This window comes from Nomascus leucogenys, chromosome 14, assembly GCF_006542625.1.
Source record: "Nomascus leucogenys isolate Asia chromosome 14, Asia_NLE_v1, whole genome shotgun sequence".
Classification (NCBI taxonomy): domain Eukaryota; kingdom Metazoa; phylum Chordata; class Mammalia; order Primates; family Hylobatidae; genus Nomascus; species Nomascus leucogenys.
The window spans coordinates 58365885-58377912 of NC_044394.1; the positions used below are offsets into that span (position 1 = coordinate 58365885).

The 12028-nt window shown below is 45.5% G+C and overlaps 1 protein-coding gene across 3 annotated transcripts in view; it reads left to right on the forward strand.

Moving 5' to 3' along the window:
* Window positions 1–8712, forward strand: part of ACTG2 (actin gamma 2, smooth muscle) — a 29218-nt gene extending 20506 nt beyond the window's left edge. For all 3 annotated transcript variants that reach the window (XM_003268674.3, XM_003268675.4, XM_030827714.1), the window contains 4 exons: window positions 1596–1757; window positions 2787–2978; window positions 5637–5818; window positions 8491–8712. In XM_003268674.3, coding sequence (XP_003268722.1) covers window positions 1596–1757; window positions 2787–2978; window positions 5637–5818; window positions 8491–8634 — 680 coding nt within the window. In that variant the 3' untranslated portion in view covers window positions 8635–8712. The remainder of the gene's footprint in view (window positions 1–1595; window positions 1758–2786; window positions 2979–5636; window positions 5819–8490) is intronic.
* Window positions 8713–12028: the final 3316 nt, after the last annotated feature.

Sequence of the window (12028 nt, forward strand, 5' to 3'; positions counted from 1 at the left end):
ATAAACATTTGTTTAAACATTCATTCATCATTTATTCACTGATTTATCCATTCATTCATCCATTATATTTTCCATTACTCCCTACAATGTGCCAAACATGGTACCAGGCCATGGGCACACACTGACAAATAAGACAGACTTCGTCATTATGGAGCTAACAGTTTAGTGGGAGATAGACAAAAGTAAAAGATAATTTCACTGCATGTGATAAGGACAATGATGGAGAAATGCATGGCATATACAGTTTCATATCCTGCGCTTTGCACTTTGGTTTTTGTTTTTGTTTTCGTTTTGAGACGGTGTTTCGCTCTGTTGCCAAGACTGGAGTGCAATGATGTGATCTCAGCGCACCACAACCTCCACCTCCCGGGTTCAAGTGATTCTTCTGCCTCAGCCTCCCAAATAGCTGGGATTACATGCACCTGCCTCTGCACCCGGCTAATTTTTGTATTTTTAGTAGCGACGGGGTTTCACCATGTTGGCCAGGCTGGTCTTGAACTCCTGACCTCAAGTGATCTGCCCATCTCGGCCTCCCAAAGTGCTGGGATTACAGGCATGACCCACCGTGCCCGACCTTGCACTTCGTTGCAAACATCATGTTTAATGGCCACATGGTAGTCACTGTATTATGGTGTCATTATTTATTTATTTTACCATTTCTCTATTGCTGGAGCTTTAGGTTACCTCTTATTTTTATTATAAAATATGCCATGATTCAGATCCTTACACAAGAATAAGTTACTGGTTTCTGGACATTTATTTTGCATCTGGCCCTTGCTGAACCAGCAAACTAGGTCTAATGGTTTCTTAATTGATTGTGTTGGGTCTTCTATATAGAACCACATTATCTGCAAATAATGACACTTTTGTTTCCCTTTGATAGTCATACCTCTTATTTCTATTTTCTGTTTCACTGCAATTGGCTAGAACATCCTGTACAATATTAAATAATAGTGGTGATATTGTAATGTTTTCTCATCAGTTATGATGTGGCTGTTAGATTAAGAAATATGAGGCTGGACGCGGTGGCTCATGCCTGTAATCCCAGCACTTTGGGAGGCTGAGGCAGGTGGATTACCTGAGGTCAGGAGTTCAAGACCAGCCTGGCCAACATAGTGAAACCCCACATCTACTAAAAATACAAAAAATTAGCTGGGCGTGGTGGCAGCCACCTGTAATCCCAGCTACTCAGGAGGCTGAGGCAGGAGAATCACTTGAACATGGGAGACAGAGGTTCTAGTGAGCCAAGATTGTGCCACTGCACTCCAGCCTGGGCAACAAGAGCAAAACTCTGCCTCAGAAAAAAAAAAAGAATATGCAATGTAGACTTAATGCAAATTGACAGTTATGTGTTTCAAGGAATACAAAAAAAGGACACATTTTACTCGCCTTCTAGAGGCCTACAGTCTCATTGGGGGGGAAAAAGTGACATACATAAAAAATAAAAAATATGATTGATGACTCTTGTGATGGGTGAATATTCTTAACTGGTAAAGGAAAATATGGTAGTCAGAGCTCATTGGTAACAGTCCTAGAAAGAGACTGATGAAAGACAAGAATAAGATTTTTATAAGCCTGATCCTCTCTGTCCACAGGCATCGTCCTGGATTCAGGTGATGGTGTCACCCACAATGTCCCCATCTATGAAGGCTATGCCCTGCCCCATGCCATCATGCGCCTGGACCTGGCTGGCCGTGACCTCACGGACTACCTCATGAAGATCCTAACAGAGAGAGGCTATTCCTTTGTGACCACAGGTATCCAGCCCCTTTCCTGATTCTGACTGGAGCTCAGAACCAATCTGGTTTAGGACCAGAAGTTCTCAGGACCAATGAGAATTCTGTGACTCTGTGTCTTTAAACTCTCCTGAGATAGACTGGGGGGCCTTAAGCTGGGGCTGGGCCTCTGGATAAGACCAGATAGTCATGGAAGCAGTCCCTCCTTCCCCAGAGACCAACTGCCTCTGTCCATGTCCACACCAGGACTAGGGCTAGTTTCCACAGGGCTGAATGGTAGTGAAGATCTGCTGATGCATTTCATTACCTAGGGATACCTTTGGTTTGAGGACAAATTGAGTAAGTGAGGCTCGAATTTCTAAGGGGAAGGTGTCATGTGGCCCACCTGGGCAATCGGCATTTTTAGGTGGGAGCCTCTCTAGATTCTGTAAGATCAAACATCTAAGTGAGTCTAGACCAGAAATATGTCCTGCAAAACCCCCAGGAAGGCCTAAGGCTTTGTCAGAAATCTCATGCAAAGTCCTGCTTGGGAATCAAGACTTGAGACTCCCTCTTTAGAAAGAGGAGTAGAAGAATTAAGATTGAATGGAGTGACCCTTGACCATCTTTGTGGCAAGTCTATCATCATCCTATGCCTGAACCTAAAGTAGATGTGAGGCCAGGCATGGTGGCTCACAGCTGTAATCCCAGTACTTTGGGAGGCCAAGGCAGGCAGATCATTTGAGGTCAGGAGTTCTAGACCAGCCTGGCCAACATGGTGAAATCCTGTCTCTACTGAAAACACAAAAATTAGCCGAGCTTAGTGGCGCACGCCTGTAATCCCAGCTACTTGGCAGGCTGAGGCAGGAGAATTGCTTGAACTCAGGAGGTAGGGGTTGCAGTGAGCCAAGATAGCACCACTGCACTTCAGTCTGTGTGACAGAGTGAGACTCTGTCTCAAAAAAAAAAGAATAAAGTAGATGTGAGAAGGAGGTTTTCATGGAGATCAAAATGGGACAACCAAACTAACAGAGCTCAGTATTCACCTTTTGTCATTTCTGCTCCTTCCAGCTGAGAGAGAAATTGTGCGAGACATCAAGGAGAAGCTGTGCTATGTGGCCCTGGATTTTGAGAATGAGATGGCCACAGCAGCTTCCTCTTCCTCCCTGGAGAAGAGCTATGAGCTGCCAGATGGGCAGGTTATTACCATTGGCAATGAGCGCTTCCGCTGCCCTGAGACCCTCTTCCAGCCTTCCTTTATTGGTGAGGTGCTGCCCACAGTCCCTGCCAATCTCAGGAGGGGAGGGTGAAGGGGTGGGTGAGGTATGGAGAGAAAAACACCAGGAGTCATGGCCACTTTGTTAATTACATACACATACCTTACATTTTCCTAGGAAGGGCCAAAAATGTATTTAAAAAAAAAAATAGGGAAAATCTCATTTTAAATAAAAGGGAAAGGAAATCAAGATACAGGAAAAGCAGAATAGGAAATATAACATGAAACTAAGAATGAGGTTAAAACACAGAAAGTTTGTAGGCAGCAATGTAGCAAGGTCAGGTTGTAGTTTAGCAAGATTCTTCTATCTACAGTGTGGAATCATATTGCATGGATAAAAGACCAGAGGCTTGGCCAGATGCGGTGGCTCATGCCTGTGATCCCAACACTTTGGGAGGCCAAGGTGGATGGATCACAAGGTCAGGAGTTCAAGACCAGCCTAGCCAAAATAGTGAAGCCCCATCTCTACTAAAAATACAAAAATTAGCCAGGCGCCTGTAATCCCAGCTACTCGAGAGGCTGGGGCAGGAGAATCGCTTGAACCATGGGGTGGGGGGCAGAGGTTGCAGTGAGCCGAGATAGCACCACTGCACTCCAGCCTGGGTGACAGAGTGAGACTCCGTCTCACAAAAAAAAAAGACTGGAGGCAGCTGGGCGCAGTGACTCACACCTGTTATCCCAGCACTTTGGGAGGCAGAGGCAGGCAGATCACTTGAGCCTGTGAGTTTGAGACCAGCCTGGGCAACATAGCGAAACCCCATCTCTATGAAAAATACAAAATTTAGCAGGGCATAGTGGTGCATGCCTGTGGTCCCAGCTACTCAGGAAGCTGAGGTGGGAGAATCGCTTGAGCCCCAGAGATCAAGGCTGCAGTGAGCCGTGATTGTGTCACTGCACTCCAGCCTGGGCAACAGGGTGAGATTCTTTTTTTTTTTTTTTTTTTTTTATTATACTTTAGGTTTTAGGTACATGTGCACAATGTGCAGTTTGTTGCATATGTATCCATGTGCCATGTTGATTTCCTGCACCCATTAACTCGTCATTTAGCATTAGTGTATCTCCTAATGCTGTCCTCCCCCTCCCCCCCCCACATCCCGAGTGTGATGTTCACCTTCTGTGTCCATGAGTTTCATTGTTCAATTCCACTATGAGTGAGAACATGCGGTGTTTGTTTTTTGTCCTTGCGATAGTTTACTGAGAATGATGTTTCAGTTTCATCCATGTCCTACAAAGGACACGAACTCATCATTTTTATGGCTGCATAGTATTCCATGGTGTATATGTGCACATTTTTAATCCAGTCTATCGTGTTGACATTTGGGTTGGTTCAACTCTTTGCTATTGTAATAGTGCCGCAATAAACATACGTTGCATGTGTCTTTATAGCAGCATGATTATATCTTTGGTATATACCAGTAATGGATGGCTGGGTCAAATGGTATTTCTAGTTCGAGATCCTGAGGATCGCCAATGACTTCCACAATGGTTGAACTAGTTTACAGTCCACCAACAGTGTAAAAGTGTTCCTATTTCCACATCTCTCCAGCACCTGCAACAGGTGAGATCTGCCTCAAAAAAAAAAAAAAAAAGAGTAGAGGTAAGGAGACCAGGCAGATGGCAAGAGCTAGTTTGGCATGCAGGACCTTTTGCTGCAGAGGACTGTGATGCCAGGCTACAGTAGCTGGATGTCAACCTGCAGGCAATGGGGGACTGTCAGATGACATGACAAGTATATCCATACAATGGAATCTTATTTGGCAATAAAAGGGAATGAAGTATTGATCCATGCTGTGACCTTGAAAACATTATACTAAGTGAAAGGAGCCACACACAGAAGACCACATGGTGTATGACTCCATTGACAAGAAACATCCAGAATAGGCAAACCTCTAAAGACAGAAAGTGGATTCGCTGTTACCTAGGGCTGGGGCAGGGATGGAGGGGAAAATGGGGAGTGACTGCTATTAGGTATGGGGGTCTCTTTTGAAGGTATTAAAAATGTTCTAAAATTAGATTTTGGTGATGTTTGCTTCTGTGGATATACTGAAAATGACTGAATTATATCTCAAAAAGTTATGAAAAAAGAAAGATGATATAACAAAAGTGTTCCTTTAGAAATATGCTTCAGGCAACCGTGTAAAAGATAAGCCCGGGTGTAATGCCTCATGCCTGTAACCCCAGCACTTTGGGAGGCCAAGATGAGTGGATCACAAGGTCAGGAGATGGAGACCATCCTGGTCAACACGGTGAAACCCCATCTCTACTAAAAATACAAAATTTAGCTGGGTGTGGTGGCACGTGCCTGTAATCCCAGCTACTCGGGAGGCTGAGACAGGAGAATCACTTGAACCAGGGATCGGAGGTTGCAGTGAGCTGAGATCGCGCCACTGCACTCCAGCCTGGCGACAGTGCGAGACTCCATCTCAGAAAAAAAAAAAAAAAAAAAAAAAAAGATCAGTCAGAACTGGGGACAATAAAGGAAAGGCCATGACAAGGAAGGGGGTCTGATCTTATAATCCTTTTGGGAGATATTAAGGTTCTGAACTAGGGTAGTTTCGACAATCGAAGAAGGGTCATTTGAGGAGCTGGAGGTATGCATATTTATGAAGTGATGCCTGTTGACCAGACACTGTGATCTCCACTAGGCATGGAGTCCGCTGGAATTCATGAGACAACCTACAATTCCATCATGAAGTGTGACATTGACATCCGTAAGGACTTATATGCCAACAATGTCCTCTCTGGGGGCACCACCATGTACCCTGGCATTGCTGACAGGATGCAGAAGGAGATCACAGCCCTGGCCCCCAGCACCATGAAGATCAAGGTGGGTCTTGCCTCAGTTCTCTCCATTCTGTTCTTTGTATAAAGTCTTGCCTACCTGGGAGTTCCTCAGAGGCAGGCTGCCAGACCTGATAACTTGCTGGTCTCCTGGGTTCAATATCACCCTGGACTGGAGCCAATTTTATCCTAGGGAATTATGTTCCTCGGGCATTGATGGGCTGAAGACCCACTTAGTATGGATCTCAAACATAATCCCAGGAATGTCACATGAGAAGAGGCTGAAAGAATTTGGGATGATAAGAATATTATCCAGGTGTAATGGCTCATACCTGTAATCCCAGCATTTTGGAAAGCCAAGATGGGAGGATCACTTGAGCCCAGGAGTTGAAGGCTACGATGAGCTCTAACTCTGCCACTGCACTCCAGCCTGTCTCTAAATATAAATTCAGATAGATCCTGTCTCTAAAAATAAATAAATAAATAAATAAAATAAACAGAATATTGAGAGGGTTAAGAAGGAAATCAGGAGATGGGAAACAGAAGGAAAGAAAAGAAGGAGGTCACACTATGGTATCTTTAAACTTTATTGCTCCAGAGGAGGGTGAAAGTTCCAAAGAGTGGATGTTTGGTCATAGGGCCAGCTCTGCTTCAAACTCAACAGGGACATTCCTTGATTCCTGAACATCTCTGATCTACTGTCCCATCTTGGCCATGCCCTTCCCCATACTGCCTCCCAACAGGGCCTCTCGCCTCCTGGGCATCTGCAGGATGGGAGCTTCTCCTCTGCCTCTGGTCTCCAAGCAGTCACACAGACATTTTTTGCTCCTTCTAGGAACTTTGCTGCTAACAGCTTTAGAGAAAGAGTTGGGAATAGAAATAACACATTGGTTGAAAGTTACAAAGTCTTACAATAAAGCTGGTCTCTGGGGAGTAGGCCTGATGTGAGGAAATGTGTTCTCAGTCAATATTCTAAGAACCTTCATGAAGGAAGGCTGCCCCAGGCCTTCCCCCTGCCTAACAGATGGTGTTCATCACAGAGAAATGGAGCAAACCAGCAGGAAACTAGTGAGAACTTGTGGGCTCTTCTCACCCAGAGCCACAGGAATAGTGCATTACTGAGGCCTGTCCTATGGGGAGCATCGTGCCAGGCCTGGGGCAGGGCCTTTTACCAGGACTGTGTGTCAGGATACCACGCCTAGCCTCACTCCCAGATTCTGGTCCAACAAGTCTGAATTGCCCCCCATCACCTACACTGATAAACAACCACCAGTGATCTGATGCATTTCCCAATTCATGAGCCACAGCTCTGACTTTAACAGTATGTGCTAGCCTTCATGGAGTTTAGGATCTAATTAGTAAACATGATTAATACCAGGACAACCTAAATAAGAAAAGCAGAAGGGAAAGGACACTCTAAGCAGAGGAAGTAGAAGGAGCAAATGTGTCCGGGCAGGTGTGTGCTTATATGAGCACCTATCCAAATTGGGCAGCAGGATTTGTATAGAGGAACTGGGGGAGATGAGGCAAGTCTCAAGGACACGGAAGAACAGATTTGGGGTGGGGGTGGGGCTTATATTTAGGACCACCAACCTAAGAGAAGCCAGAGTTTTCTCATGAGAAGTGTCCAACAATAAAATTTGTTACTTTGCTAGTGGCTGTGCATTCCCAGTCCTTGAAATAATCTGTTCAAGGAGCATTTGTGTGACTTTTGTCTGCCTGGGTAATAACTTCTAAAGATCCTTCTTATTCTACAATTCCATGATCTCTGTGATTTAGGAAATATGTAAAGAGATTCTACGGCAACAAAAAAAAACAGTTTATTATCTGGTTCGCTCTAGCACTGAATTCTTAGACCCTTCCAAAACTGGAAAATTAGTTGAAGAATCGTAGTCCTTCTGGATCCCCTTTGAGGTAGAGTTCAAAGTTGTTTGACCTGACAATCAATTTCTAAAAGCTAAGCCCAGGATTCCTAGTAGAAAGCATGAACAATGTAGATATAAATTTGAGGACTTCTGAGATATAATTGGCTGATGACAGCTAGCTCAAAACAGGGTTTGGGTAGACTGGTTTATACTCAGGAATGGAGGAAGCCCAGCCCAACCTGCCTATGCATCCAAACTCCAGGCAAGAACAGAACAAGATTCCCCTTATAGATATTTGTATCGGTCAGCTATTGCCAAGTAACAAACAACTATGGAATCTCAGGGGCACCTAACAATGAGCATTTATTACTCATGCATCTGCGCGTCAGCTGGAAGTTAGCTGATCAAGGTCAGGCTTGGCTAAGTAAGTGGCTCTGAATTAACTGCGGGTCCAGCCAACTCAGGTCAAGTCCATATTTCTCATTAACAGGCCCAGGCTGAAGGGCTAGCTGCTCCCCAGGGGCAGTTCTTCTCATGAACATGGCAGAGCAAGAGAATATGCCCAAGTACACAAGCACATTTCAAGACCCTGTTTGTGTTATGTCTGCTAATATCCCATTGGTCAAAGCAAATACAATGCCCAGCCTCACAGGGAACAGCGCACTCTTTCCATGGAGGGAATGAGGGAAGAATGGGGAAGTGAAGGTTTTGAGCAATAATCTAATCTATCACAATGTTTCTCCTGTTCTTTTCTGACCATGGGGCTCACCTTTTCTGGGATAAGTAGATTTTTGGATCACCTTGCTTATTCTGTTGGGGACTGATCATGATTCACCACATTTGTTCTTTGCAGATTATTGCTCCCCCAGAGCGGAAGTACTCAGTCTGGATCGGGGGCTCTATCCTGGCCTCTCTCTCCACCTTCCAGCAGATGTGGATCAGCAAGCCCGAGTATGATGAGGCAGGGCCCTCCATTGTCCACAGGAAGTGCTTCTAAAGTCAGAACAGTTTCTCCAAGAATCCCCTCGAGACTACTCTGTTACCAGTCATGAAACATTAAAACCTACAAGCCTTACTTCTCTGTGTGGGGCTCTTTTTTCCTGGGCTATGTCTCATACACAGTGCTAAGGACTTTTCACACATTACTTTTAATCCATGCAATAATGCTGTAAGGTAGGTGCTATCGTTATCCCCATATTACAGATGAGGAAATTGAGGCTCAGAGAAGTCAAGGACTTGCGAAGATCACACAGATTCAAGATTAAAATTCAAGTATCTGACTGCAAAGCTAGTGCTCCTTCTACTATGTCATCTTGTTTTCTTTTCCTTGAATATAAGTAAGAATGAGGCTAGATGACTCTTGGGATGGGGGTAGAAACACAGGCTTTCAGTGATGTAAGTGCTTGTGCTCTAGGGCAGTTCACTAGGGAACATGAACACAGAGTCATGACATAGGCTTATGGGATGTGACATGAGTTCACATACAATGTTACTGTCACTCGCGTGAAGGAGGGTCACCGTGGGCCTAAGATCTCTACAAGGTTGTCATTGAGGATTAGGCTGTCTTTTTTTTTTTTTTTTTTTTTTTTTGAGACAGAGTCTCTGTTGCCCAGGCTGTGGTGCAGTGGTGCGATCTTGGCTCACTGCAACCTCTGCCTCCTGGGTTCAAGTGATTCTCCTGCCTCAGCCTCCTGAGTAGCTGGGATCACAGGCATGTGCCACCACGCCTGGCTAATTTTTGTATTTTTAGTAGAGATGGGGTTTCACCATGTCGGCCAGTCTGGTCTTGAACTCCTGACCCCAGGTGATCTGCCCACCGTGGCCTCCTAAAGTGCTAGGATTACAGGTGTGAGCCACCGTGCCTGGCCAGGTTGTATTTTGCCCCCAAATTAAGACAGGAGTAGCATCCTTAGGAGGGACATTTTCTCTCCTTCTCTCTCCTGTTCCTCCTTCTCCTCTTCCTCCCCTCTTTATTAATTTCCTCCCTACCCACTGCTCTAGGTCAATTTTGTTTAATTTTACAAGTATTTACTGAATTTTTGGCATCTGGAATTGCCGGGTAAGGCCACAAGGGATTTATGTTTCCAACAAAGATGATTCCTGCCCATGAGGGTCTCACTGCTTACAGGCAGAGATAAACACATGCATACAAGACAGTGACACAAAGTGAAACAAAAGTGCCTAAAAGTACTATGAGAAAATAAGGGATGATAATAATAGCTAACATTTATTCAGTACTTTCAATAGGCCAGGTTAAGAGTTTTGCATGGATTTCCTCAATTAATCCTCACTACAACCCTATGAGGCAGGTACTAGTATCATTTCCCATTTTATAGCTAGTTTACTGGTTTCACCCAGCTAGTTCAGCTTAGAACTAGATCCTCACATTGGGCTGGTGCACCTTTCACCTCCCCACCTAGCAAAGTCCCAGCCTTCGTGCCCCCATCAGATCCCACCTGGTCCATGAAGCTTCCCAGACATACCCATTTGGAGACAGTGGAGTCCAGTGGTTAAGCGCAGAGACCTCAATGTCAGACATTACTTTCACCCTCCCAGCACTCGATCTCTGGGGGTGGGGTGGGATGGAGGAGCGGCTTTCATAAGCCCTTAGGGGATTTCTGTGTGAGGACCAGAAGCAGACCCTGAAATGAGGATTCCCTGCAAATGACTTATTAAAGAAGTGCTCTGAGGACAGCTGGTAAGCAGAGTGCGGGGGAGGGGGCGCAGAAGAGGAAAGGGGAGGAAATCTGGCAAGGGGGCAAGGGGGCAATTGCAGGTAAAGTCCTGGAGAGGGCAGCTTCAACCTGGCCCCACCCACTGGGAGCTCTGGAGTCTAAGGCTAGCCTGGTGGAGGCCAGGGAGCCAGGCTTTCACAGTCCCACCTGCCAGTGGTTGGTGAGGGCGCTCCCTGGGAGGACTGAAGTCCTAGGCTTTCCACCTGTATTGGTAAAGGCCTCCTCCAAAGAAGAGCTGCAGGCTCTGGCTGCTGGAAGAGAAAGCACAGGAGGAGGCAGGAGCATTCTGAGATGTAGGGCACTGACACTGCGCTATGGAGGGGCATCCAGACCTCCACATGGAGAAGGGCAGGCTGCCCAGACCGTTCCCACCAACCCTCCACAGCCATCCAACCTCCCTTCCCCATCCTTCCACCCCTACTCCAGTCTTACTCTATTTCAAGTTTAAAAAATGCTGTCCTAGATTCTTCAATGGATGTGGAGTTATCCACTGATAGAGAGAGGGACAGTGGCTTGAGGAAAGTGGAAATCCAACTGTAAGTCTATTAAAGATCGACAAAAGTCAGGTGTGATGGTTCACGCCAGTAATCCCAGCTACATGGGAGGCTGGGGTGGGAGGATCCTTTGAGCCTAATTCAAACCAGCCTCTGACAGGCAAGACCCTATCAGAGAGAGAGAGAGAGAGAGAGAAACAATGTCCCAGGCACTGAGGGCCCACGAAGGCAGCCATTACTTATTATGTGTTATATAATGTCTATTGGGTGGTAACTGTGTGGCAGGTGTGAGCAAGTGGATTCTCTCTCTTAATCCTCACCCCCAGGTCACTGGAATCCAGAGCCCACACTCTTAACCACCTTTTGATACATCTCCCTTTATGAGTAGGTGTATCAATACAGTTCATTCAGGGGAGCAGAGCCATTATGGGTATTATGGGAATAAGGGCTTTATTACAGGAATGGGACTTTACCCAAAGCCTGAAGGAGCTGGGAAAGTGAAAGTCTGCAAGGAACTGTGGGATACTCCAAGAGGAGTCACAAATGGGTGGAGGACCAGGTGAAACCTATATGCTGGGCACCTCTGTCTGTCATAGCATCTGACTAAAAGATTTCCACAGAGGAATGGCTGACGCTCCCACTCTGCCTTCCAAATCTCACCCCAGGTCCTCTTTTGGCCAACTCTAACTCAGAGCCTTGTTTGTAGGGCATTCTGGAAGTGTACTTTCCAGTTTAACCAAATCGATTTAGCACAATCCAGCACATTAGAAAATCTTCAATGTAGGTGAGATATAACTGACTAAAAGTCCAGGCTGCAGAATAAAGTTTGGGCCACATTTTTGTATGTTTATCTCCCTTTTTTAATGGCTGCATGACATTTTATATAATATTGGTCAGTATTTTATGTATACAGTAGCATTTACAAACACTGGAAAAATAGTAAATCCTTCAGAGCTGCACTTCAAGGACTAAGCAGAATGTCTGGCATGCAGTAGATGCTCAGCAAATATTGGATGAATGAATGGATGCTGAATGACTAGAGTTCCTGCAGGGCAACATTTTACCCAGGGCAAAATCCCCCAGGGGCAGGAAGTGGCCTCATTCTCCCAGGTAAGGGGGAGGTAATTCTACTCACCAATATGCCACTACTTTCAGTCTTCTG